At 46.8% G+C, this 27,988-nt stretch overlaps 1 protein-coding gene across 2 annotated transcripts; it reads left to right on the forward strand.

Moving 5' to 3' along the window:
• On the forward strand, positions 1 to 27,988 carry LOC139113566 (uncharacterized). Of its 2 annotated transcripts, none has more exons than XM_070674798.1 (6): positions 1 to 2,034; positions 4,373 to 4,907; positions 24,477 to 24,620; positions 26,001 to 26,323; positions 26,401 to 26,675; positions 26,955 to 27,988. In XM_070674798.1, exons 2-6 carry the CDS (start codon positions 4,595 to 4,597, stop codon positions 27,670 to 27,672), a joined length of 1,773 nt encoding a protein of 590 aa, XP_070530899.1. In that variant the 5' UTR covers positions 1 to 2,034; positions 4,373 to 4,594; the 3' UTR covers positions 27,673 to 27,988. The 2 variants fall into 2 exon arrangements, with proteins under 2 accessions (XP_070530899.1, XP_070530900.1); XM_070674799.1 differs by having other exon boundaries at positions 1 to 1,952.

Below are 27,988 nucleotides of genomic sequence, written 5' to 3' on the forward strand. Positions count from 1 at the left end.
CTGTAGGACGTACTTATGAAATTGTTGCTTGCAGAAATTAACATATATCCCGAGGAATAAACGTTGAAAAACAAATTTATGCTAACCTTCGGTGGGCCTTTATAGGAGCTTTATTATCACTCCGTAAATGCACCGGCAAATGCGTGTCAGTGCATTTATGTGGCTATAATTATACGCGTAAAGGCCGTTAAAAAAAAAAAAAAAATTTACAGAACTCGTACAACGATAAGACTGCTACATCTCAATTTACATATTGCTACGTAATTTATTAATTCGTGCTCTTTTTAAACTTTTCTGCCTGTTTTACGTATCACGCAATGTACATCTGTGTCTTTGCAGATTTTGATACTACAGTATTATAGCATTCTTATTGCAGATTAAATAAAAAAATTTTTTTAATTCAATGACAAAACGCGTAGAAATGAGATTAATTATAAACCAGCGATTTAATGAGAGGTATCCTTTGAGATCCTGTTAGACTAATAATCAAGGCGTGCAAATAGTGGAGTTTCTTGCCGTTTCCGGCGTCTCGTTTCAAACTTTACGCCGTGTCAAACCCGATGTTGGGAGCGCGACGCACGTTCGTAAGAAATATCGATGGAAAACCTGAACTCTCTCTCGCCGGCCGACTGTCTCTCGCTGTTGCACTTTAACGGCGCAGCCACGCAGAAATAAGTGCAGCGTTACGCCGTAGCGTCGTACGTGGATCGATCCAAGGCTCGCTGCGCACGATCCTTGCATTCCTGCTACAACCGATAGGCACAATCGCCACCGCGTGATTACGCGCGATATGCCCGATATGTATCTGAATCGGTTACAATACGGCTTTATAACAAGCGAAATTGGGATAGCGATTTTCTCACAAAACACGCGTGCGCTTAATTGTTTCCTGTTCGGAATCGCGTACCAGGGTGATAGATCGAAAATTATGCCGCTGATCGACGAAGAGATACACGGAGCCTTTCAATTAAAAGTCCTGTCGTACACACGTAAGAAATTTGGGTCGTGGAAATGGAGCCATGTCGATAATATAGAGTGGATTACGATCAAGACTTAAAAAATTAAGGCGATCGGAATTGGCAGTAGCTCCGTTGTATATGACAAGATAGCTGGCGTAAAAAACGAGGGATGGATTCCGATTTCAAGATCGACTATTTTTTCTCTCTATTTTTTCCGTCGCCTACATTAATAAATTAATTAATTTAACAGTTGCTTTTCATTTATCGATTATTTCCAAAAGACAAGGGGGCGTCAAACTGTAATTTAAATTAGGTGTTCGCGGACGCTCTTGCGGTTGAAAAAAAATTTTACCGAAACGTTTCGGGCGCTGATCAAGGAGAGAAGTCGGTAGATCGCAAGCAAGGAAAAGGCTTGATGACTCGCGAAGAAATTCCCGGAGTACGCGAGCCTGCGCGATACAGTTTATTTGAACTGGGGATTCACGAAGTGGGGAGACACGGCTCGATGTTAGCGCACCGCCGCGTCTCTGCGCTCTCTACGGGTTTGCGAACTTTAGTCGCGCGATCTCGTCTGAAGTGTCGAGGTCCCCTCGCAACTTGTGGTCCGATCGACCGGTCGTTCGATGGGTCGAACGTGCCATATGTATCCGATTTTAGAGAAGATCTTGACGAAACACCGGAGATTTTCATTGATCGGGGTACCGAAATAAATTTCGCGCGAACGTAAACCCGCGAGAGATCGCGGATCGCGAGGGAGTTCAACTCCCAGTGGCTTCAAATCGTTACTTCGACATTAAAATTGACGAAGACGTTTAAGACAATTTAATCTAACAGTTCGTTCTATGAGAACACAAATCTCGGAGGTGTCGCGTGATCTTGACACGTGCTTCGGTTTTACTTTTTTTCTTTGCACGCGTGTGTGAGACGAATGGTTCGTAGGACGATTAAATTTTGAATATAACAGAGCTTTGTTAAGTTCCGACGATCGACGAGGTGAGTGAGGATTAATTATAGTGATTGGAGCCGAATCAGAGCACCGTGCTCCAAACATCGTAAAAATACCGGATGCTTAGAGGTTAGAATGGAATTGTGATATTCGTAGTGGATTTCGTCAACGCTGTTCTTTCTTCTCGTTTCTTCGGAATATGGAGTAAGATATAATAAATACATTTCAAAGAAGTAATAAATAAAATAGAAATATACATTTGTAAGTACGTTAAATGCATAATTCGAGTTTGACTTAAAAAAATTTTTTAGCACTCTATAATATTTTTTTTATTACATAATATTATTTATTTGAAACTTTGATTATAATTTTTTAAGCCATTAGCACTTCTTTTGCGTTCTGCTTGGCAAAATATTAATTACCAACGAGCTCCAATATTGTATTCCTGATTTACTTTCACCGCGCTAAAGTATATTAGACCCTATCGCGGAAAGTTTTTATTATACTCAAATTAAAACCCCCTGTTTTGTTCCTGGTATTTAATTATCATCATATCGTTAGAAAGTTGCGCGCAACGCAGAAACTTTCATAAGCTCGATTAAAATCGGTGGGCAGGGTTACGTGCCTAGCGGCGCGATAAGTCTTCTAGAGAAAAAGATAAAAAAGAAAAAAAAAGAAAGAAAGAAAAAAAACACCATCAGGGATGTTCACGGCACGCGCACAATAACGCGAAAAACATAAAACATTCGTAGGCCTTAGAATAGACGCTAATGGACGAATTGCTAAATCCGCACTTTCACTTTGTACAATCTATTATGCACGCGACGAGGCTTTTTAGTTTAACTCCGCGTGAATGCGGCTTAATTACACGATATCGCGAATTCTCGCAATTCGTTTCCCGTCCCGAATCGCTTGCCGTCGCGTTCGACAAGACAGACGCGTACGCTTTAAGATTTTGACATCCAGCCTGTACGTGACGAACGTCAGTTTTAAGCCGCGGACAAAAGCGGAAGGTGAAGTTTACGAAGAATGAAACCGAGCCTCGACAAAAGGGGAAACTATTCTCGTCACAATCGCTCGTATTTCCTTTGAAATTTTCGGTCGGAACGCAGGTCGTCCCCGTTCGCCGTAAGCCGCGTGGAAGAAGGTGGAAACGCGATTTCTGAAAAAGATCGGCGCACGCGAGCGGAATAGCGAGTATTCGTTCGCGTATACAAGGTGCGTACTAACGTGCGAGGGGACGGGACAAACGAACGGCCGCAAGAAACGCGGAAAAACGGAGGTTTCGCGAGGAAGCGTTTGCGTCATAGCCGGTCGCCGTAATAATTCACGATACCTTCGTCACGGTCGCTTTAGTCACGGGCAATTAAAACCCCATTACATGGCGATTACAGAAGTCGCGGGAGGAAAACGTTCGGGCCGCGGACTTACACAAAAAAAAAAAAGACTCCCCATTCTCATGCGTATGCATAACCGGAACTGCGGGTAATGCCCGGAGTCCCTCGCCCGCGCATCGTACCTTACATATGTAGAATATTAATTCCCGTCATTCGTATGCGGTGCGCGCAATATCGCTGCGAATGCGCGTAGCCGTGGAATGTCGCAGGTGCAAGTCACTCAAGAAAGTGCATTATGGACTTGCGCGCGACAGCGGACATGAATAAATTATATTCCGCGTCGCTCTCGTACCTGGCAGCTAACACGAATCATCGTTCGTAATTACGTGAAAATCCCCGGGATTTTGCAAAATCGGAGAGTAAAATTGAGGCTGGAGTCGAGAACGCGCGGAGAAAGTTCGAGGAGACGAGTGGGCTAACTGTAGCGAAAACGTTTAGCTTGTGCCGAAATGTATGTTGAAAGAGACCAAGGAAACAATACCGAGCGGTAAAGCTGCAACGATATTTTAGCGGTAAATTATCCCATTCGCTGCGATATGTCTCGTCTTCCGCGGTACCGCGTTTACTGTTCGTTACGGCCTCGAAGACAACCCCGAGACGATGACGACGTTTCGCAAGTAACATAACAGAGCGCGTGCAGCTTTGCCATTCCGCCCACGTTTCGCGACACACAGAGCCGCTCATCTGAAAGATAAACACCGGTGGCGACACACCGGTATGCCACGCGAGATAATCATCGTCATAAATTCATCATCGTCATCATTGTCCGAGACGCCTGGATTGTAATCACTCATTAGTTTGCGCGATTCACGACTAGCGTATCACTGTCGGGATTGTCACTTCTCGCGAGACAGTAAAAATGATAAAGACAAGAGGGGAGGAGATAGTGAAATACGTTTCACTCCGACATTCCTGAACGCGAATCGCCGATGAGGAACGAGAATGCGAGAACAGCGTTGCACGAATTTTTTTTAATAATTAAAGTCGCACGAATAGTTTTAAATAAACTTAAAAGAAAATTTTTTTTTTTTACGATCTCAAAATAATGACAACGATTTTTCAAACTTCAGGATTATGCACCGAGTCGTTGTGTTAAGCGGTAATTTATTTTCATTAAGTATGCGGACGGAGGGAACGTTGTCTACACCTGATTTCCGATACTGATAGAGAAAAGGTTTTCCTCTCGGCAACGTGAAACGCATACGTACCGTTCGCGCGGACTGACGACATGTAAAGGAAAACGAAGAAACGGATTTAGTGCGCGAGGTATTGTGGAAAGGTACTGCCCGGCGATGTCGTCGAGTGGTGAATTTTCAACGCTGTCGAGCGGCGAGGCGACCGGAACCGGCGACGACTCGTTGCCGAGCTCGAGAGAGGCGACCGCCGAGGCCGCGGGTTCCGGCGGCGGTTTCATGTCGCTGCGCGAGTTCCTGGACAGATTCTCACTGCCAAGGGTGGTCAGGGTCGAAGGTGCCGGTGGAAGGCCGATACTGCTGTACAAGCAGCAGCAGAGATCGCTCAGAGTCACGGCTACGCTGCTGATGCATCGTTACCGTCACGACGTCAAAGTGGGACCGGAAATAGTCATCCCGGAAGGCTATCCCGGTGAGTACTATCTCAAATATTACGCTATTACGTTAGCTTGTACTGTTGCGCCAGCTTACTTGCGAAACATCGAACGTCGGTGAACGTAAAAATGCACCGTGCAACGCGAGGGGACTCCGTTCGACGGGTATTACTCAATATACAGAAATACACATAGGCGCCTTTGCGCGTAATCTACATAGAAACGTTTCAATTTTCTCGGGTGCGGTGCATCCACACACGTTGCATCTGCCACGCCGGCAACAACGATTTCTCACGGCCGTAATCGCGCTCGCGAGTGTGTTAGCGTGCACTCCCGGCGCCGGTTCATAGCTCTCGCTGGCAAGAAGCACGTACGGTACGTACGAGCGAGCGAGCGAGCGAGCGAGCGAGCGAAACGAACATCGGCCTATAAATAGTGAAGGAAAGTATGAGGTAACGCGGCAGAGCGTATCGCGAATTATAATTTAATATCGTCCTGGCTTGTAATACTCGCGAGTACGTTCGCGATAATGTCTATGCGCGCAAAACATACGCGAATGTACGAATCTTACAATGATTTCCCGACGCATCAGCCGAGCGAACGAAATGGACAGCGAGCGCAGAAAGGAAAAGAGAGAAAGAGAGAGGGAGGTGAAAACCTAATAGCTGAGAGAAAAGGAAAGACCGAGGAAAACGCGTTAACGTATTATTCAGTTACTCCGGGCGCGGGTAGGTGGTCAGTGACTTACGGCCGTGAATAATACCCCGCTCATATCAAACATAACGCCTGACAATACTTCTTCTTTTTGTTAATTTTTCTATTTTTATTTCAATGAGCCCAACATAAATTACAAATGTACGGACGTCGGATTGGCGTGGGACGAGATTACGTCGACGAGCGCAGCGAAAACTCCGCTCGCTCGCGCGAGATAGAACAGCGAAAGTCGAGGGACCCGCTTGGCAAAAACGATCCGACAACAAACAGCCGCGCGGGAGAAAACGAAGACCTCGAACGTTGTGAGATGCAGACCGATGCAGCCCAATTAGTCACCGTTAGAATTGGTCGCCTTAACGTAGGCCGATATCGGTTGCACTTGGGCACAATCGTCCGCTAACGAAGTCCCACCCTTAATCCCGATGTAACTTCGCGCGATTCGCGTCAAGGTATCGCTCGGTGCCAGCGGATTAAATAACTCCAAACGATCGTGAATGCACGCGAGCGCTTGATCGAGCGCGGGATTACGCGATGTTATAATCAGCCGCGTAAGAACGACTTTTCGTTTTCCGTCGCGAAGAAACTACCCTCGCTGCTAATCGATAATAAATATTTGCATACGCAGAGAAGGCACGATTTGAGAGTGGGTTTAAAGCTACGCTTCCGTCGTCGTTCTGTTATTATCGAAATTTTACGCAAGCGGAATGGACGCGTGACGTTGCAACCTCTGGTATTACTTGGCGCAGTTCTAATACTTTTCGAGAAGACGACTTCCGCGAGCGAAGCCACGACCAAACCCCTTTGACCTTTTGTTCGGGACCGTTTTCTTTCACATCGTGCCGGATTGTCTGTTAACTGCTCATAGTTGCTTTATGCGCTCGTTCCGAGCGGAGCGACAAAAAAAAAAGTGAAAACGGACGTAACTTTAGAGACGGGTGAATCTATCGTGAAAGCGCGATCGTGACTTTACTTAAATATAAAAGAGTCGTTTAAAAAGGGAAAAAAAAAACAGAAAAAAAAGAAGAAAAATATTGAATTTGCGTAATTCACGACGATTTGAACGAAATTACAATTTTATCAACTTACGAAATAATATTGTACTCTTCGTAAAAAAATCTCATTTAAGCTTCTTACTTTTCCGTTTCTCAAATTATATAAAAATAATTGTGATATTAATTATACGCGGCTAATTAAGAATACACGAACCGACGCGTAATTTGATAACGTAATTCAAATATACTTTTTTAAGAAACTAGTTCCCACCGGCGCGGTTCTTTTTCCACGGACTTCATCAGACGATGTTACGTTTGAGTGCTTTAGTTACGCGGACTAAACGAGTTTATGAGGCTCGAAGCTACCTTTGCATGATAATTAAACACGTCTCGATAAATAACAAAGAACAACGTGCCCCATCACCAATACTCCGCAGCGGCTTCGCGGCTGGAAGCCATTCGTCATGACCGAGCGATTACAGCCTCGAGCGCGATTTAAGTCACTCGGAGTGTCGGAGTTCAGTAGTGGGTGAAGAAGGAACGCGGTGGATGCTGAAGCGTTATTGGGCGGAAGTGGTGGCTTGCGTTTTGCGCCTTCTCTATGCATAACCCTTTGATTTATAGCCAGAAATACGTCACAAACGCGCGCAAACGCCCGTATATAAGTACACGTAGACCGCAGGCACGGGGAGGATTCTCTCGGAACTCGCGCCGCGCATCCCGGCGATGCTGCCTCCCTCGATCATTCTCTCGCCCGTTTTTCCTCTCAACCTGCACCGGCTTCTTCCGCGCGCTTCCGAGATTTGCATAAACCTCGGAAACGCGAGGGAGGCGCGAAATCGAAAGTTCACCATCCCGCCGGTATTAACTACGTGGGGCGTATTCCTAGTGCCTTTTACGACCGCGAGCCGCGGGCCCGAGAGAATTCCCGGGCGCGAGGCGATCGCTTCTTGGACGGCGCGAGGATGCCGACGCCGCGCGCCGGCATCGAGGTCAACGTGGAAGGCGCACGCAGTTTATGGCGAATAAAATCGAAGCGATTTCCGATTTTATTTCCGCCGTATATATACAATATTATATACCTATAGAAATAATAACGATCGGAGGAGAGGCGCCGCAATCGGATCTCGCGCGCGGAGCATCTGCGAGCCGCGACTTTTAATTTCCTGCCAGTTTTGCGAGCGCGGCTTCGTGAGAACAACGCTCTCGAGGTGTAGAAAATATTTTACGGGCCCCGGCCCGTATTAATCGGGCGTTAATCTCTCGCGTATAAGCCCAGCAGATCTCAGGTATCATCGAGCAAAAGTGCTTGGCGCTGAATGCACCTGAACACGCGCGCGGCAGGAGGGAGAGCAGCCGCCGGGGTTTTTATCAATTAACGTATTAATGGATAGCGAGGAACGCGGGCTTCCGCAATTGCCGAGGCATCGCGATGGGATACGACGGCCGTGAAAAACTTAACGGAGCATTAATTGTCGTTTACCTGTGCCTCGCATTAGTGTCCCTCGATAACCGCATCGCGCGGCTATTGAAAATACTCGCTGGCTACTTTCACGATTTCTGTACGCGGTCGATACGCTAAATATACAACTGTACCGGTTTACATAGACTCTCATCACGCAAATACATGAATGTATCGAAAGAAACGAGTTAATAAAAAATATATGTACCTTAACGTATCTCTTATTTGTAAAATCCTTTTTTTTTTTTTTTTCTTCCATAGAGATTTTTAATTTGAATCGTTTATTACGAATGGACGTAGGTAATAAATGCATTAGTATATTAATCACGTCGACAGTGGGATGTATTTCAAGGTTCGGTTGTCACGTTTACGTTTCAAGAATTACCGCTCGATTTTCTCAATAGCGCAATCGTCGGCTTGTGCGTGGCAATCAAACGCGCGCGACGTATCTATACGGCCTATTCCTTTTCAAACCGGTGTTTACACTTGTACCTTGAACCGCCTTGATACACAAGCTGCATTTCAATGTTGTTACGTCGCGCCGTATCGCGAAACGCCGATGACGTTGTCGATAAATATCGCGGGGCGCAATAACGAGCGATTAAAATTGCGAGGTAACAAAGCGAGTGGATTAAGAGTGAATTATAAGAGCGTATTTAAAGTGGCCACAAATACTAAAAGTTGCGACGTCCGCCTCATGAATCTCGTAAAACATTGCGGGGGTATTAAAGCGCTGTCTTCGTAGCGATTATGATAATTAAAATTATAATCTGAACACGCAGCGACATAAACCATTTGCGGTGCTGACCGTCGGATAATAGTATATCATTTAGAAAAGATATCGCAATAATTCACGGCGGTGGTCACTCTTCCGCAAAAAAAAAAAAAAAAATTAAAAAAAAATGCAGAGGTGAATTTTTCTTTCCCCCGAAAGTCGACAGGTAAAGTGAATATATTATTTTGAAAGCGAGAAAATCTCTGATCGTAAACTTGCCGTTATCTTTCGCGAGGTAACTGTTAAGGCGTCGTTCGATCGCGCAGAAAACTGCGGCGGAATAATATAATTGAAATTGCGATAATACCGGCGAGTTAAAGTGTGCGCGGAATATTCGTTGTCTTTTTAACGAGATAATGCATCCGCGAGATATCGAGGTACTCCACACATTCGCGCGCCTAACACGAATCGGAGCTCCGTCCTTCGGATGCAAATTGTAGACTGAGGATCGCGCGGCAAAGTGCTTATCGGGGTAAGACTAATGCGGAATATATTATACACAAGCGACAATTAACGCGCCAAGCTTTTTTGCTATTTGTCTAACAATCGCATCTGGTATTTAAAAAGAATATACGATTACGTATGCATTTTGTAAAGAAACCCGTATTTCGCTTTCAAGTAATAGAATTTGCGTGAAGTGTATTTTTCGTAACTCTTTCTGTAAGGAGTTATCGGAGAAAAATTTTCAAGATAAATAGCCGCACTCTTCGCCGACACAGCGCCATTGTGCTTATTGTACGTCGTTCTTCGTTCGAGGCGCGAAAAAGAGGCTTTTCTGCGTGAATTCTCGCGTGTGAGAGGCACTGTATTAGCGCGCGGCAACGTCCACCAACATGAGACTTATGGTCGCCGTTCGGTAAATGAATTATTGTGTCGGGCACACATTGCAGGAGGCGCGGCGGCGTTGTGCAACGCGAAAAGAAGGCCATTCCCGGCTTCTTAGAATTTTACAATTCCGCGCGGACCCGTCTCCGCCGTGACAGCGCGCAGCAGCCTTTCATAACCGATTTTAATAGCCACGCCCAAGAAATTTCCAAGTCCTATCGTCCCCATCGATACACGAGACCGATTCCCGGTATCGAAAACAACCTGGGTCTGCCGCAATATTTTCGACATCGGAAAGTCCGCTTGCAAAACTTTATCTACCTGAATTCCGGACGCGAATAATCGGATGAAGTCTAAAAAATCGACAAGTGGGTCGTGGAAGCTGCCCCCGGGGAAAAACGAAGGACTTTCTTCCCGTTCTCGCGAAAACTTTCAAGCGAGTGGTTGCCTCAAACTTTTAACTCGGCATCGAATATCCGCGACTTCCATTAACCAAGGATTCAGATCGGAACATGATAGCGCACGTAACAAATCTTTCTTCCTCTATTCTCGTTACGCGAATTGTGTGTTTGTGAGAAGGCTCCCTGAAGAACAGCTTCCGGCGAATCAAGTATTCGATCGCGGCTTAATATCACGTGCTTCTACTGTGAAATTGGAGTAATCTTCCTCGCAACGGGAAGAAGAATCAAAGTGGACTCTACGTACATCTCGCAGATTGATATTCTAGTGAGAAAAAACTACGCCACCGCTGTAGATGAACGATTTTAAGACCATTTTTTTTAATAAAAAAATAATTTCGTATTTTAACAATTTATTTAATTAGACACGAATATTTTCTTTGTAAATTTTTACAAATTTAATTCGAGAGCAATGTGTAACGTAATAAAAAAAATATTCCGTTATTAAATTAATAGCGATCTTTCGTAATAGTTTGATTCGCCTACCGTTGCGTCGAAATTGTTCAGGAAAAATGCCGCCAAGCGTGAAATTGATATTACTTATGGTAATCGATGCGCAGTTCCCGCACGAGCGTTCATGCCACAGACACACGTTCCACAAATTGCACTAATATTTCAGACGCAGCGCCAAGGCCTGAGCGAAATACTTGGCGCATAATTTCTGTTAAGCGCCGGGGAAAGAAAAAAGCAAAAAAAAAACAGCAAAAAAAAACAGCAAAAAAAAAAGAAATAAAAAAGAACTCGCTTGCGCACGTGATAATGAACGAACCGGAGGAGCTCGGCTTAAGAAAATCGTGTGGGTTTCTATTGACCCCGCGAAGGCGCGCGTGCACATCGTCTCGAGATTACTACCCTTACGCGATCCCGCCACCGTAAAGGGCTCGAACGAGCGCTCGCGTACGGGACACCCTGTGTAATCCCCGACGATAATTCTCAACGCTGGTCGGTGTTACAGCCGCGGTATTCGCCGCAGATGTAAATACCCGCGAGCACCCGGGAGCCCCGCGGGTATTAAACATACGTTCCCCGGGTAGTCGACAAATTGCTCGCATGAACCAGAATAATTAGCATCCCTAGCCTCCGGTGGTGTATGCCTACTCGTTTTCTTTCGTTCTCTCCCGTCCCGTTTCCCATTTCGTCCTTGCGTATCCACCTCTCTTTTCCCTTCCCCGCCTCCCCCGGGTCTTACCGACAACTCTTATGCCGCTCGAATCCGAATAGCGCGGTCTCCGAGCACCGAGGAATACCCAGAACGACCGTTTCTCTCCGTCTCGCGTTCGCCCGCCCAACGCAGCTTCTTTTCTCTCCGTCCGTCTCATTGTGCCGACGCAATTGCGTACCGTGGCTGCGTTTAATCAGACCCCGGCCTGACTTGATGCGCGCCGTACCGCCCGGTCCCCAGCGTGCGTGTCGGCTGCTTAAGAATGTAATTTAATATGCGACGTTACTGCGGGCCCCGCCGTGTCATATTTATAGGTATTTATGCATCAGCTTCGCGGGCACGTTTGAGCCGCGCGCTGTGCGCGAGCTCATTGAAATTGCTTCCCGAGGAGGAGGTATTGCCGTACACGTACTCCAGACTCTCTCGTACGGTCCCGTCCGCGTAGGTGGGAGGAATTTATCGTTGTTTATCGTCGGTTTAGCCCTACGCACCGCGCCGATTCTCAACCGCGACGTTTCGCGCAGCTACGACGAAGAGGGAAAGGAAAAAAAGAGAGAAAGAGGCGCATCCGCAGCTACACCTGCTGTTAACATAATTTATTCCGGCCCGCCGCTCGCTGCGCTCGTCAACCTTATACATCAATCTCGAATACGTTTTTTCAACGAACGCCTAGTCGCGATCCCTGGTTTACTCTCGGTCTCGCTTCGCGTGATGTATGCCGGGACCTCGCGTATTTCTCAAACCCTTCGCAGAGATTCTCCGCTGCGCGTATACATGCACGGCGCGGCAGGCGTTGTCTCGCGGAGACTGGCATTGAAAATTAGCATGTAAAATGAACGCGCGTGAGTCAATTCTTTATAACCCCATTAGCGTGACATACTACGATTGTGGGTCACGTCGCGTGCGCGCGATAATCAATTATTAACCTACTTAACGATTCGCGATAAAAAGTCGCGGTGAAATAGGCGGAATATCGTCTCGGAGATACGGAGGTGCATTTGATATCTTCGAATTTATCACGGCGCGCCGAAGGCGATGAATCCACGGCGGAATAATGCACGGCGTGAAATAAATCCGTACCGCAAGAACGTACGAGGCGATTATCTAACCACGTTTTCACAACTACGCGTATTATGTTTATAACGTGTAAAGCTGCACTTTGTTACTCCTCCGAGTTATAAATGAAAACGCGTTGTAATAAGCCGACTGTGTCATTATGTAACGCTAATATAATTTAGAAATCAATTCCGTGCCGGCCAGAAACTGGCATCGCCGCCTGTATCACACTTGATTTAGATTTCACTTCGACGTGATAGAGTAGAAATCGAATTTTTACTCGAGGCGCATAAGGTACGAGCCGTGTAAGTCGTTCGTCAGACACACGCGCGTGGAAATGACGGTGCAATTACGTTCCGCGAGACGGTTCGCGGTGTCGGGTCGCGAGACAAACCGGCGATCGAGCCGCGTTATTACCGCCTTCTCTTTTCTGGGACGACGGGGGCGTAAACGCGCATCGTATCGGCATCGATATATTACGTAAGACGATTAATCGATGCCCTGTTTCGTCGCCGCCATACGTACGAGGGTAGGCGTTCGAGAAGAACACACGTCGACGATACATTGTGCTTCGCGCGATGAATATTAAGCGCTTCGCAGCGGGCCACCTCGGCGCACCGAAAGTATCGGCAAGCTGTTAATATATCTACGCCGAGTATTACGATTTAAATAACAGATTTATTTCGCTATCTCGTCACTCGATATTTATACGCTCGTTGAAATACCGCGGTCACGGCACCTCCTCGGTTGCCGCCGCACGTTATTTATAAATCAACCTGTTTCCTCGTGTGCGCCGCCGAGGAATATAATTTTCCGCATTTTCCGCGCGTTTTCTCGAGAGAGCGGATCCACGGCGTCGACGTGCCGTCGCCGTCGGCGCAACGCCCTAATGACGCGCTCCGTGCATGAACGCCGTAATATTTCGCGATGCCGCGCGCGGTGCGTAATATCGTCAAAGTGTCGAACCCTGTCGGAGAGCATTGCGCTAAGAGGATCCTTCCCGTTAACTCGCGCGCGTCCACTCGCGAGATCTTTATTCGCCCCCGTTTATTTCTCCGCCCTGACAAATATCTATCCTGGCAATTTCACCTTTTAACGCCTACAACTATGTCATTTCTAAGAAGAAACCGTCTACGGCGGACGCTCAAGGACGTTACTACTCGCTTGTCAAAAGGCGGGATAGGCAATTTGTAGGTATCGTCAGCCGCGAAAGAAGAGGACGTTCGATTCGAGGCCGAGATTGCCGGCGGAGCCTCGAGGCGCGATCGTAACTCATAATTGATGAGCGGCACGTCGAGGATCCAGATCCGCCGCGGATCGGCGTTGCCCGAAAAAAAAAAAAAAAAAAAGTCCGAGAGTCGGTACCGAGAATAGCGCGCGTGCCCCCTTTGCCGGTGATGACTTTATAATGTCGTATCGAGGGGGCCCCAGCCGCAAGCAATTATTATCCGTTTCGGTCCGCACTTTTCCGCATCGGCACCGCGGCTCGACGCAACGCTAGCGGCGCGATGGCCTTAATTACAAGGACAGCGGCGAATTCCCGAGCGTACGTTGTCGTTGCACCGCGCGAGGGATTACGTTGCAAGTCGAGTCGCCTCACGTCCCACCCCCGGGAAAGAAAAAAGGGAGAAAATTTCGCAGAAAATTTAACAAGCTCGTCCCTCTCTTCAAAAATATAAGTAGACAAAAGTTGTACGGAATACATTTTGTTAATTAATTCAGAAAGTCCCTGCTATCGAGAGAAAACGACGTTATTATTATTAGGTAACATATCGTTCAGTATCGCATTTCACGTACCGCCGCGTGCAATCAAGTAGAATCAAGACCACAACTAACTCTAGCCGCCGACTTGTCGGGGAATAAAACACGCCCGTTAATACGATTAACTCGACGCACGCGGAAAAAGCATCCAGGCGCAGGAAATTTTATCTCACAATTAATCCGGATGTTGGAGTTGATTGGAAACTACTTACGAGTGCAAGAGGAAATTTAATTTAACATCCATTAAACGAGCTGTTTCTCAATCTTACGTTTACAGAAATGTTATAACGAGAAAATCGCCAATTTAATTATTTCAATTGTATTCCGCTCGGGCCTCAATTTAATTGAAAAAAAAAAATAATTTACTCATCGAGAGAAAAAAAAAGAAAAAAAAAAATTGGATTTTTCGACGAGATAGATCTTGACTTTGAAATACTCGGCAGCGAGTCGTTTCTAAGTCGCGGATACGGGCGGCGGTAATACCGATTTAATGTGATCGAACGAGTCCACCAGCGGTGTTGGCAACGCGGACGGGAGCGAGGCCGCCGCGGCTAACGTGATTACCGGTAGTAGGCCCGACCTGCACGAGGGACGAGTACGTGTGTACGCGAGCGCGTACTTAGCGCGGATGGGCGAACGGGTCCGGTGCACAGGCAACGGTGCCTCCGATCACGTAATCCGACTGATCGTTTCCGGTTTTGCCGGCGCGAACTCGCTTCCAGTATTATGACCACGCGAGATAATGTTAGACCATCTCCTCACGTCGGCTGTGCATGCGCTGATGATACGCCTGACTCACTATGCAGAGGCGAATCTGCACGGTTCACTTGTGACGATCATTCCGGAAAGATTGCCCGGAGAAGTTAAAAAAAAAAAAGGCAAAAAAAAAAAAATTTATTCACAAACCGCACATTCTTGAAAAGATTAACCTACTTTCGGGGAAAAATTATGTGCGACCGTAAGAGATTTATTCTGGCGTTATTATAGAACGATACGGAGTTAATTGATTCGTTTTGTCATTTAACGGCGTATACAATATTCATATATAATTTGCATAGAATAATTATAATCTGTAATTAATTAATCGTTTGTAGCTGTAAATTTTTATCATCGTCAAGACGTCAGATAATTAAATTTTATTCGTCTCGCTTCCTTTCAACCGTTTCCTCGCGAGAAGTATCGAATAAATAAAAATCCTACGAAGCGAGTTGAACGACGTGTTTAATTCCATCTTGCAAGAAGATTTCGGTGTATTAATTGTCGCGAAAAAAAAATTGCCGCGACCGAGCTTGGCGCATTCGGCGAGCGCGAAGAACTTTGCGCGATCATTCTTCAAGTAACCTATTCCGTCGAGAGCCGTAATTTAGAAATTATCCGTCGAATTGTCTCGGAGAAGGTCCGGCAACGTTTTCCAAGTCCTTCGAAATGCACCTCGTTAATAATTACCGTAAGTAATCCACGTCGGGGAGCTTTAATGCTTTTCGCTCGAGCAGCGCTCAATTCCTGATATTACGAGATCGCAAGGTCACGCCGCGCTTACAGGTAATAAGGGAAATGCACGGAGAGCCGCGATTCTTTCCGGCAAACCGGTCACGAGAATCCCCGAGGGAAATACACACCGCGCGTGCATTGTGCCGCGATGTCGGAACGGTGCACGGGCGCACGCGCGCGCATTCCTTCGAAAGCGAACAAAGTGCGGCGGTTAAAAGCGCTAACAATACTCGCATAGGTATGCCCGGCCATTCTATTATTCCATTAGCTATCTTCGATTTCGCGGGGGAACGCAACGGAGGTATATACCACCCGCCCGGCGGGCACGAGCGCCGGATTTTTAACGCGGCGCGCGAAAATTAGCCTCGCCTTAAATTTCGAGACACAGGAGTAGTCGCGGGAGTTTATTATACGAACAACATTGATGTAAATCACGCGGCATCTGCACGCGCGTATTAAAACTGCATCGCAAGCATCACCGGGGGATATAATGATGAAACGAACGTTTCGCGCGAAAGCGCAACGTCACGCGCGATAATAAAGTATAACTAAATTTAAATAAAATGAATAAAAATTAATTGTCGTAAGTGACGCGATAATCGAGCCGTCTGACGGCCGTGTGAATTCGTAGCTCCTTCGCCGGGACTTCCGCGAGAGGTTAAAAGAAATCGGCGCTCCGTCGGGCGTTAGCCGGCAGACGGCCGGCTTGATCGGGCTCGGCTCGGCTCCGAGGAAATCGAGAGTGGCCGCGGGACGAGAGAGCCGCCGGGACAAGGTCGTAATCCCCGCGGTTGGAAAGGAGAGAAAGCATTTAGCTCTCGATCCCGGTTGTCTCGGAACTCCACGAAAGTATATCGGCCGGTTGCGTAACCGCGTTCGAGATTGCCTCGGCGAACCCGACGGAGGAGGGGAATAGTCGGATCTGCTTTTTTGCACCGTCCCGACGCGAGTCCGCGAGCTAAATTTCGCGAGGACGCGCCCGGTTTCGATGCCTGGGTGAAAGATCTCGTAGAAAAATTTCTCGCGTCGCGCCCGTGACTCGGTTATTTCTCGTTGGTTGAATTTTGCGCAGGAGCGAGAGAAAAAGAAATAGAAACGGGAAGAGAAGAGAAGAGAAAGAGAGAGAGAGAGAGAAAAGGAGAGGGTCCGATGGTCGGTCCAGACGACTCGTTCTCCCGGTGCAAGCGTGGGATGTGAAGGTCGACGACCCGACATCGCGAGGATCTCGTCAAGGCCGCGCCGAGCGGTCGAGCGTCACGAATTTCGCGCGATTATGTGAACGATAGACGGGGTGTGCTCGGAGAGTATCGATGCCCCGCAGAGAAAAAGTTTGCGAACTAATTCCGAGACGAACGCGAACGTTAAAGAATACTTTTGTAAATAATTCCGCGTAATCAAGAAGAGACTCTCTCATGTCAGGCACTCGGTGCATCTCGCAGAATGCAGTGCTTCGATAAATTAATTATTCCATGAACCAACGTGTTTATCGTAATTATAAAAAAGAAAGAAAATTACAAAAAAAAATTGTTCAAAAAAATCTAGAATAAATTAAAATAATTTACTAATTATAAAGCGCGGCGTGAAACTTTGTTAGGCACAAATTATTTTCCCTGTTAATTAATATTTTATTTGTATGCGGACTCACCGTTTGCGTCAGCTGTGAAAGTTGCGTCGCATCTCCATCCTCGTCTCTCTCTCTGCGAACGGGTGATGGTGTCCAACAATAGGAGACATCTGGGGGTGCTCGTCGAATCCACGATTGACCTCTGGCGTCCACTTGCGATACGAGACTTCACGTTTCCATGCGAGGTTATACGCCGCGCAGCGTCTTTCGTTTTCCGCAGAGAAATGTTTCAACGAGTGGTTTCGTCCGAAATTCACTCGCGTAGCAGTAGCGCGCACACTTTTTACACTGGCACGTTGACGCGTCGTTGAAGAAAGAAACGCGATTGATTTCTAATTGTCTCGGGACCAGCTCGCTCTCGTTGCGTCGACGTGTCACTCTTCTTCCCGGAAACGGAAGTGGCGAAAAACATGGCGGAGGCTCATTTCCGCGAGGAATTACTAATTATCGCCGCGCGTGGCTCTGCCTCCAGGAAGGGGAACCGGCGAAGAACATGGCGGCTCATTTTCGGCGCCAAAGACGTCATCGTCGCGCACGGAGATACGCCGACTTGGGCGACCCGTCGTATTCCGATGTCTCACCCTCGATGAAAGGCCGTCGAACGACGCCGAGTCTTGACTTCCGGCCGAGATTCATCGTTTCCGCGACCCGCGCGAGAACCGAAGGTGAAACGGCCGGTCGAGCGCCGCGTATTCACTTGCACTTTCTTCAGAGTCTCCAAAGTCCGAAGCCGACGCACTGCGTCGATTCCGTTCGACGCTGCGGGACGAACGCGACGATATACCGTACCGCGTCGGAAAAATGGATCGCTCGCGACGAAATCCCCGATGCGATCGATCAATCGGACACGGAAGTGCACCGAGGCCAACTGCAGGATCAGCGTCGCGCAATAATCCGCAACGAACTGAACTCCCCCACCGAGTTAGCAACACGGAAGCACGCGATTGGTCGGCACGGTGTCGCGAGATTTGTGGGCGTTTTCGTAACCGAAATTTTACTAACACAACCGTCTTCGCGACGGACCTAATGTCCAAGTAGGAAAAAAAACATCTGAACGCTGGACGTAAACAGAAAGTTTTAGTCCGGCTATGTTTACATTCTGTACATCAGCTCGACCGTGCTCTTGCTAAGACGAGTATTTTGTACACGAAATAAAAAGATATCTACGATCTCGACCACGTTCGACACTTAATGCTAACGAAATACGTGAAATAAAACCTTGCAGCGATTTATTCGTGCGTCTAGCTTTAGATCTAAAAGCGTATTTAAGTCCTATTTAATATTTTACAAGCTAAAAAGACACCTTTCAATAATTAATTTTAATTAATTTACTTCTCTGAATTATTCGAAGCTTGACGGAAAAAATTAATCATATAAAAAATTATCCCAAAGTCGTACAGAAAAAAATAACCGACAATGCGTTTCAGGAAGAATATCTCGGAAGACTTTTCTTCCGTTTTCTCGCTTTTTTTTCTTTCTTTCTTTCTCTCTGAGTTTCTCTTTTTACTCACTATAATGCCGATCCTACCTCGATGGATAGATCAACTAGGAAGCTCCAGTACGCGAATTGCGTTTACGTGCGTAAATCTGCCAAGTCGTCCGCGATGCGTGCATAGAAAGGAAGAAAGTTCGCAATCTCGTTCCTCGGCTTCTTTGCCTTTCCCCTCATGCTGTTGCGCGTGATAACAAACGCGTGCGAACGTCCGGTATTCTTATTGTTAGCGAGCTCGCGACTCGTTAGCAACACTCCGTTATGACCTCTCGGTCGCTTTTTACACGCGCCATCTCGTTGTACTTGCAAATTAAAAATAAAAAAATTTATTTAAAAAAAAAAAAGATACGTAGAGATTTAATTCTTGTCGCATTCTCGCGGCCGAGTCTTTCGCTTGACTCGCTTTTGTACCGCGAGAGTAAATGAAATTTTAACGTAAATTGACACAGATTTGTACGCCGAGGGAAAGCGAAGAAGAGTGACTTCACAGAAACTCAGCGTGATGGGTCGAAGACGTCGTTCTACAAATATCGTGCAGGACGTGACGAAAAGCCCCGTCGAAGCCAATCGAACGCGCCGTTTATCATCAATTTGCGACACGTTGAATTTAGCGGGATGAAATTCCTGTGCGAATAACGGAGAAGGTGAAAATCGGGCCAACTGTCGATCACCGGCGACTAACAATCGCGTGATTGTATGATCAATACGACGAGACTGCAAATTCGAAAATCTCTCGGCATTTGAGCGGTTATTCGATCGATCTCGATAACGATCGCGTGCAGACACTTGCCGATAAAATTGTTAACGACTGCGTTTCTCCATCAGACGTCGTGATGCAAATCGAGTGGAAACGAAATGTAAAATGTAGACGACGGAGTCGAAAAAAAATGCGGAATTTTAGGCGCGCAAGTCCCGAAACGAAGATTATCGTCTTCCGACGTCGTGACGTCGCGACGCGTCGCCTCATCGACAGGCCAAGGAAAATGCTGCTAGCGAGGAAAAATGAAAGTGAAAGCGAAGATGTGGGCGATATTTTAAGAAGTACCGCGACGCGAGAATTCGCGATCCGCACGATAACCGATCTTGCAAGCGTTACATAGTTCTGAGGAATAGCGAAGAGAAAGTGCGTTAAGTTATTATTAAAAAAATGTACGCGGTAACAAATCTTTTCGAATAATTAATTTGACTTACCTACCATACGCGTATTAAACTCGATGAATAAAAAAAAAACCCCAGTAAAAAAGAACTCTGCGCGTAGAAAAAAAAAAAAAAATCCGTCGATCGTTATTTATTCTGATTCTTGTATTACGCGGGCGGCCGGACATTTACATACGAAATTGGCAATGGCATAAGGGCATGAATTTCCTCTCGCACGATCGAACGTGCGAGCTGGACGCGAGCAAAAAAAAAATAAAAAAAAAATTAAGGCCTGCCTTACGCAATTGTACGTTGAACTGTGGTCAGGAATCGGCCGTCTCTTCGTGTTGGCACGTTGACACGTATCATTTATGTATACCTCATCATGTTCACGGAAGATCGGCCTGCACGAGCAAGCGAGAGGTGAACGAGCGAGTAGTTTGCAAGGAAAAAAAAAAAAGAAAAAAAGACACTTGGCCCCGCCTCGCTCTTCTTTCCATTCACTCTGCCATCCGTCGTTTTGCACGTCACTCGCGGCCAAGAACGCGGCAAATTGAACGTGTCAGTCGCGATAGAATATACATATGTAGATCGGCGAGTCCGCGTGGCCGCAATTGAGAGCGAAATTCCACGCCGGCCAACTCTTACGGGAGCTTCGCGCACGCGAAAATCAATTCGGAGCGATTGAACGAGCGATGCTCGTTCGCTCGATAAGAAAATTTTAATTTGTGGACAACGAAGCGGTATATAATATGCTTGGGAAGTGCAAATTAAAATTCGTCCGCGATGCTTAGCAACCAGATTACGATCTCGCGGAATCGCTCCGGCAAAAATACGGCTAACGGTTGCAGCGGCCGTGGTCTATTATTACTTAATCAGCGGATCTGCTCCAGTTTACCAACATCGCGGCTGGCTTAACGTCGGTAAATCGAACACGGTAGCGTGAACAGGAATTCTCAATTGCAGACAGATAATTTCATGCATCGAGTGGCGCGGTAGCTACGCAGCTCAAAAGTCCCGGCGGGTCTAAACGAATTGTTCATCGAGCGTTGTAAATCGTGAAGCATATTCTATATGGTTATTACCATCTCGTTTGCGAAGGTAGAAGCTAACGACCATGACGTAATGCCTAGAAAATGATTGAGACAAGCGAGATGTTAATTGCGCGACAATATCCCGCGTTAAATCTCGAAACCTTTGCATAAGCTTTGCTCGCGATTATTACGATAACAATTGTAAAATCAAATGTCTATTTTCTAGAATAAAAAATTGACGTATTCAACCTAAAATAAAGTTTATTTGCATCCAGTTTTAAAAAAACCTAGTAATTGTTAGATAAAAAATTAAATTTATAAAAATAGCATTCTTGTAAAAGAAATATTGCGCGTTATCGCGTATGCATAGAAACTTGCTTTTAACTGCGCGTAACATGGCACGTGCTAGAAATAGCCGTACACACGTGCGTACGTAGGTATACATATATGCGACCAGAGGGCAACGATTACGCAACGTGAAAGTTGCCAATGGAATTCACTCTTACTTGGACGTTCGCCCTGACCTCCGCTCGTAATGAGAGTGATCTGAATACTCCAATGGCACGCATTCGGGAACGTATACGATTACCGACTTCTCTCTTTTCGAGAAATTAGCATACGAATATGATTATCGCGCCCGCTTATGAAATATTCAGATTAGTTGGACTCAGGAATTGTATTCCGTTGAAAAGATTGATCGACCGATAATATACGTGAGCACGGTCGCACGCTTAACTTTTATCTACAAGCCAAATTTTAAGCCAGATGAAACAAACGACAACTATGAATATTTAATCGAGACAGGCCGCAAAACACGTTCATCATTCACCGCGCATATAATTATTTTGTCAGATATTCCTAATGCGAGTCAATGTCGATGTCTCGTTTATAACCGTGGACCGTTAATGTTTTTCGTTAATCATCGAACCGGCGAACGTGGACGTGCGTGTGATCGACTTCTTCCTACGTATACCGTCCTTGAAATTTCTTTTTTTTTCTTTTTTTTTAACCCGCCGGAAATTGGTTATCGGCGCGCATAAGCCAACCTATGTAACATCGTTGTGAGAAGAGAATTTTTTTAATATCTACGCGGCGTCGATATTATCTCGGACCGCAAAGGATTAAACTTCGATCAAGATTACAGCCGGAGAAGCCTTGAGCGTCGATTCAACCCGCCGGACTTGTACGGCCCGATGCCGCGATGTGTTTGAGTAACGGTTTATACCGAACCATCAAGTTTCCGCGGCTGGCCATTCGTACGGTACCTATCTCTTGAATAACTTCGTAACCGCAATAGAGAGTTTTCCGCGTCTCTTAAAACGACAGGTGACACGAGCATGCGAGCTTTCCAATATACACCCTGATTTATTAACGCGCGTTCAATTACATTTACAAATAACGCAAAGCGCACGTTTGCGCCGCTCGCCGATAATCGAAGCCAGCGGGGTGAATAAAGTAAAGAAAGAAAATAAAAGAAGAAGGTGATAAGAAAATCTAGTAGCCTCGGAGATTCGTCCGCAGAAAAGTGGAGAGGAAGAGAAATTACGAAGGTGCCGACGGTAATGTTAATAAGATTATAAATCGTCCTAGTTTTCAGGCGATTAAGTCGAACGAGATTTACTGCTGTTTTCCGAACATCGGTAACGGAGTAGTAGGCGTAGACCGGAGACACGGTATGCCTAACGAGTGAAATCGAGGGCGAGATAGATTTCAAGCAGGACGACCGCGCCGTGAATGAATCGGCCTTTGATAATCGGTATAATAGTTATGTCCGCAATCGGTTTTCTCGCGGACGATACGCACGTCCCACGAGAAAACTTTGCCGGTCCGATCGGTATCGCGCCGCCTCACGGAAGTCGTTGAGATACGCAAAGGATAACTTTTCCGCGTGCGTTTTATCGTCTCTATCGCGCGGTGAAATCGTACACGACCGTAACTCTTGAATTAATGACAAGTATACCGCGATGATTGCGCGCTCAACGATTTCACGGTGACTGAACGTAAGTATCGATCGCGGAACGATTTACCATAATCCACATTTAGATTATCCGACGAAAATCCGAATTCAAAGCCGGCGCCGATAGTCGGCTGGGATGGCTCGTAGCTCGAGATGCTTTCTCTTAATTCCGCGCCGGTTAATTGGCACTCGTTAATTGGAACTTATCTTATCGCGCTTTCTACGTTTAACGTTTTGTAAGATTCTTTAACTCGCGCTTTTACATCTCGAAAACACGTCGCGAAAGTTTCGAGCGCGCGTGCATAATTGCACGTTCGGCGTCTCTCAAATTTGTCCCGGATGTATCGGCGGGGGAATACCAGCGCAAAGAAAATGGTAGAACCCAATTAGGCGAATGGAATTAATCGAAAATTTATCGCGCGCCGTGAGGCCGCGCGGCGCACGTTTTATCCCTTCGCCTTTCGAAAGAAGACGTTGCGATTTAATCTGACTATCGCGCGGTACGAAGGCCGATTAACGATAAATCCGAAATTGGCCGTAAATGTCCAGACGGCCGATAGCTGATAAAACATTCGCAATATCCGCTTGCGGAGAGGGACCGTATCGCGAAAAGGGCGGCACGGTCGTCTGGATTCGTGAGCAACAGGCTCTCATTGTGTAAATCAATTCGAAATGGCGGAAACGCGATGTATAAATCGCTTGCGAAACGATTCGACGATTTATACGCTCTTACTGTAAATACCGTGCCCCGAAGCGGGCACATTTATATTCGGCTATAAATTTCCCCGCGATCCACGTCGCGCCACAAATCGACGACGAATTACTGATTTAATCTGTACTCACGTGACGGTGATCCACGGTTTGCCATCCGAGTAATCTGCTTCATCGTTCTCGCACAGATAACTGAAAAAAAAAATATTACATTGATGAGTGAATTTATTAATATATATATATATATTTTTTTTTATTCATATAAATATATTAAATTTAAATTGATCGATTGAAAAAGTGGAGTAGAAAGAATGAGGTAATCTTAGACAGTTCACCACGACGAAAATCACGACTGAGCGTGATATAAAGACATAACTCGATCAATGTTATAGGTGATTTAAACTGCTTTTACAAAACTGGATCTTAGGATCTCGTTAGGCTGTTATAAACGTCGACGTTCGCTTCGAGACGCGGACAGACTGCTTTCGCGTTGACAAAGTAGATCAAATTGACATCGGGATTTCGCAAAAGGATTATTAGTTGGCCGCCGGTTTATTTTAACGACGCCGCCCGAACGTAGGTTTGTGAAACCAGCCGGTGAGTTTTTCTCCGCGCCGTGCGAAAGCGCGCTCCTTAAAGTGGAACGAGTTTCCACGCGGCGTGCGCGTGCGGTGGCGGCGCGACGCTTGTTACGTTTTGCGCGCGCGGAATGGAACCGAGAAGCGTTAACAAACGACCCAGCCGCCGTGAAACAATGTCACGTACGATCGGTAATCTGTGCCGCGTTATCCCGTCGTTATCCTTCTCCGAGAAAGCGAAATCATCCCCGCGCGTCACGTAGAATAAAATCTTTTACGCGTCGAGAAGCGCGTTTTCTATGAGAACGTAAAACGTTTACTTATGATTTTTTAATTTCTTTTTAAATAAAATAATTAACGATAATCTTTGTGTCGCAGGCTGGTTCTCGGTGGTCTCCAACAACAGCGGTACCGGAAATGCCAGAGTGTACAGAAGAGTCGGCGCCTTGGTGCGCGCTGGAGTACCGGCGTTCTTGCTCGTGAAACCACTGCGGGCCTACACGTTGACGCACTCCAAAATGGGTGAGTGATTTTTTTTCTAACAATCCGCTCGTATTACTACACATGTCTCGTGTCACATCCCGTTGAGTTCATTATTGTACCCGGCAAGTCCGCATTTTCCTTGGGTCAACTGTCGTAGCCGCCGCGCTATCGCCCGCTGCGATCTGTCTGTGGAAATGCGGCCCACTGCGGATTGCACACCGCGATCCGCGGCAACCGGTTGCCTCGCCGACGATATTAGATCCTTTCCCGTGCGAGAAATTTCCTTTGTAATTCTTTGGGAAAGTAGCGTTCGAAGAAATGGCAATTGTGCGCCGAGTAGGCGAACGGTAGACCAAACTCATTTTTCGTCTGCTTAACGGTAACGAAAGGCCGTTAGTTTCGTTTTTTCTCTGGGTCGTCATTTAGACTCGATACCTTACGATTATTCGTACCGGTTCACAGATTCACGCCGCGTGAATAACAATATTTTCTCGATCTGGCTGCGCGAGTGTCGAGTACATGACTGCGTTCGGCGGAAGAGCTACTTTTGCAAATGCTGTAAAACTTCTAATTCCGTTCAGCGCGATGCTTTTAAATTCAATAAAAAATTAAAAGCACGCGGCAATCGAATTCGCGAGTTTCGCAACAGCTTTGCGAAGCAGCTTTGCCTGGTGAATGCATGTGTTTGGAGTGTGTTTAAACGTACGCGAGGCGAGGCTCGCGTCGCGACAAACGTATAACGTAATAGGCACGCGGCTTGGTGAAAGCCGTCCTCGTGAACGCGCGTGCATAAGCGGCCGCGAACGCATACGCGCGGATACAGCTCGCGGCGCGAGCATTATGCCATCGTAATGATTATGGTCACGGTGGAAAAGGAATCTTCGCGCGAGCGCATCTCTCTCAACTCCTCCTTTCGACGAGAGCCAAATAGGTCCCGTAAGTCCCGCGACGCCGTCGACTCGCGTCGGTGTCCGTTATCCGGCGTGTTTATTGTCGTTAATTGCTCGCCACCCCGCCTTTCGATCATACCTAAGCGTCGGTGCAACGGTACACGATCGATTGCATGAGATTCATATGGAAATTCGCCGGCGCGATCCTCGAACGTCAAGATAGTATCAAACGGTCGTCTTAGCTATTCGTGCTATTAAGTTAAATACGCACGGCATTATTAACGATTTAAAAACAAAATTAGCATTTTCGAAGGCTGCGCTTCTGCAGCGTCATGGAGTAGCGGAAGCTTTAGAATCTCGGAAAGTGCCAGTTGAATAGAAAGTGCCAATCATATTAAGCAACTGTATTAACGATTAAAAAAAAATTTTTTTAAATAAAGAAAAAACCAGGAGACAAAAGTCGCGAATTAAAAAATGTCAATTGCATTAAAGTTTCGCATGTCGAGTTTCGGATCAATTTTTTTCGCAGAGAACGGAAACCTGCGGGCTCATTACACGAAGACGACCGTGCGCGCCGGCGAGGTCTTGCGGCTGACGGCCGTTTTCCAGGACACTCGCCGGGCACCGGTGACGACCAGCGCGTCCGGAATGGTCCCGGAAGGCAAGTGCTCGAGATCGTCGGAGCGGGATCAGTACGCCCAGTGCTTGGACTCGCACGGACACGAGCTGTTCGCGCCGCTCTCGACTAGAGGCGAGTTCTACGCGACCTGCCAGAGCGGCAGCTTCGACACCGGTAGCGACGCGGTGCTCTACAGGGTTCATCAGCTCGCCAGAAGGGATCTGCCTTTGAGGGTAAATCTTATCGCGGCACTCCGAGATTAATTAATTAAAGCGATACGATCGCCGCGTGTATACGATCTGATCTCCAGGTGCGTCTAGTCGCCGGACCTTTACCTGTGCCGCTGCCACGAGATTACAGCGGCCTAATGCAATTGGAAAACGCGACCAGAGGGCCGATAGTTCTCGGATGCGCGGTACCGCTGATGCCCGAAAGACCCTTGCCTAACACCACCGTGCCGGAACTCTTGGAGCTCGTCGCCATCGGACCAACCGCGCCCCGGGTAAAAAGAGCACGACTGGGCTGCCCCTCCGAGGCAAGATTGCTCGCTTCGCCAAAAATGCAGCGATTACTTTCCGCTTGCAGGTAAGTCTTGACCGTACGGAAAAATATATTACTTGTGTGTGATATCAATATATTTCTTTTTTTTTTTTTTCTTTTTAATTAAATTTTTTAGATTTAATTTGAGAAAATATTTCTGCAAAGCATATAAATTTTATGTATTCAATTTTTAACGCGCTTCAGATTAACGCCTATTTTCTTTAATAATTGTACGTTTAATAATTTATTTGTATTTAACGTGTATGAGATAAATTAATTAAAACGGGAACGATTATATGCTGTGATATTGATATCGCTTTATAGAAGAGCCTTAGACCAAAGAGCGACCGAGCCTCGAGTCGCTCCACCAAAACCGACCTCCAACAATAGTCAACTGAAGGAGCTGCATTTGAAGGAGATTAAAGCGAAGCCAGATACAAAGCCGATACTGCAGAGCTTGAAAGAGGGTTTGGAGCACATCAAGAAGACGACGATTCGCGATCGAAGCAACAGTCGCAGCACCGGCAATAATCATAGCCTTCTCGACAGGATCTCGAGGATAGCGCAGGGTGGCAAGAGCAGAAACCCGGCGAAGAAATCGGCATCCTTCACGTTCGCCGTGCGACCGGAGATCGGTATGCGATCGCCGGAACGATATGCCAGTTTGGAGTCGGAAACGAATCTGATGCAGGCAACGCAGGCGTCGTCTAGATCGCAAGTGCAGCGTTCGATCTCGACCAGCGTCCTCGAGACCAGCAGCCCGGACATGGATCCCCCGTACTCCAAGGTGAGAGACAGCCTGACGCCGCTGCCACCCACCCCGCCCCCGAAACAGGAAGAGATCTACGCCGAAATTTGTGAGCCGGGCGGCGGCAATAATCCACCGCGAGATTTATCGCGAAACGAGAAGTCGCCGCTGCTAGGAGGAAACGGCACCAGGGAGCGGGATCGGGGCTACGTCAAGCTCGCGCTGTCCGAGATATCCGACGTGTCGGCGAGCACCGGCGACGACGAAGAGGGCATTTACAATACCGTTTGCTGAAAGCGCGCCTCTTTCCGCCGGGATGTACCGGACTATTCACGGGGAAAACGTTTGCGATTCTCAATAATTGACTCTAGAGTCGACCGGAACAAATGATGTGACGTGTACGTAAGTCAAGAGGTCGCGGGAACTCTTCGGCCGCAGTTGTGGATATCGATGGACGCTTACGAACGCGAGAAATATTGGCGGCACGTCTTGAAAAGATCGCTTGAGGATCTCGTTAAAGTGGTTGAGCCAGTATTGTCATAAATGTTTTTTCCTTTTTTTTTTTTTAGAGAAAGAGATGTAAAAATATAAGCGAGATTTTTTTAACCGA

Source organism: Cardiocondyla obscurior, linkage group LG03 (genome assembly GCF_019399895.1).
Source record: "Cardiocondyla obscurior isolate alpha-2009 linkage group LG03, Cobs3.1, whole genome shotgun sequence".
Taxonomy (NCBI): domain Eukaryota; kingdom Metazoa; phylum Arthropoda; class Insecta; order Hymenoptera; family Formicidae; genus Cardiocondyla; species Cardiocondyla obscurior.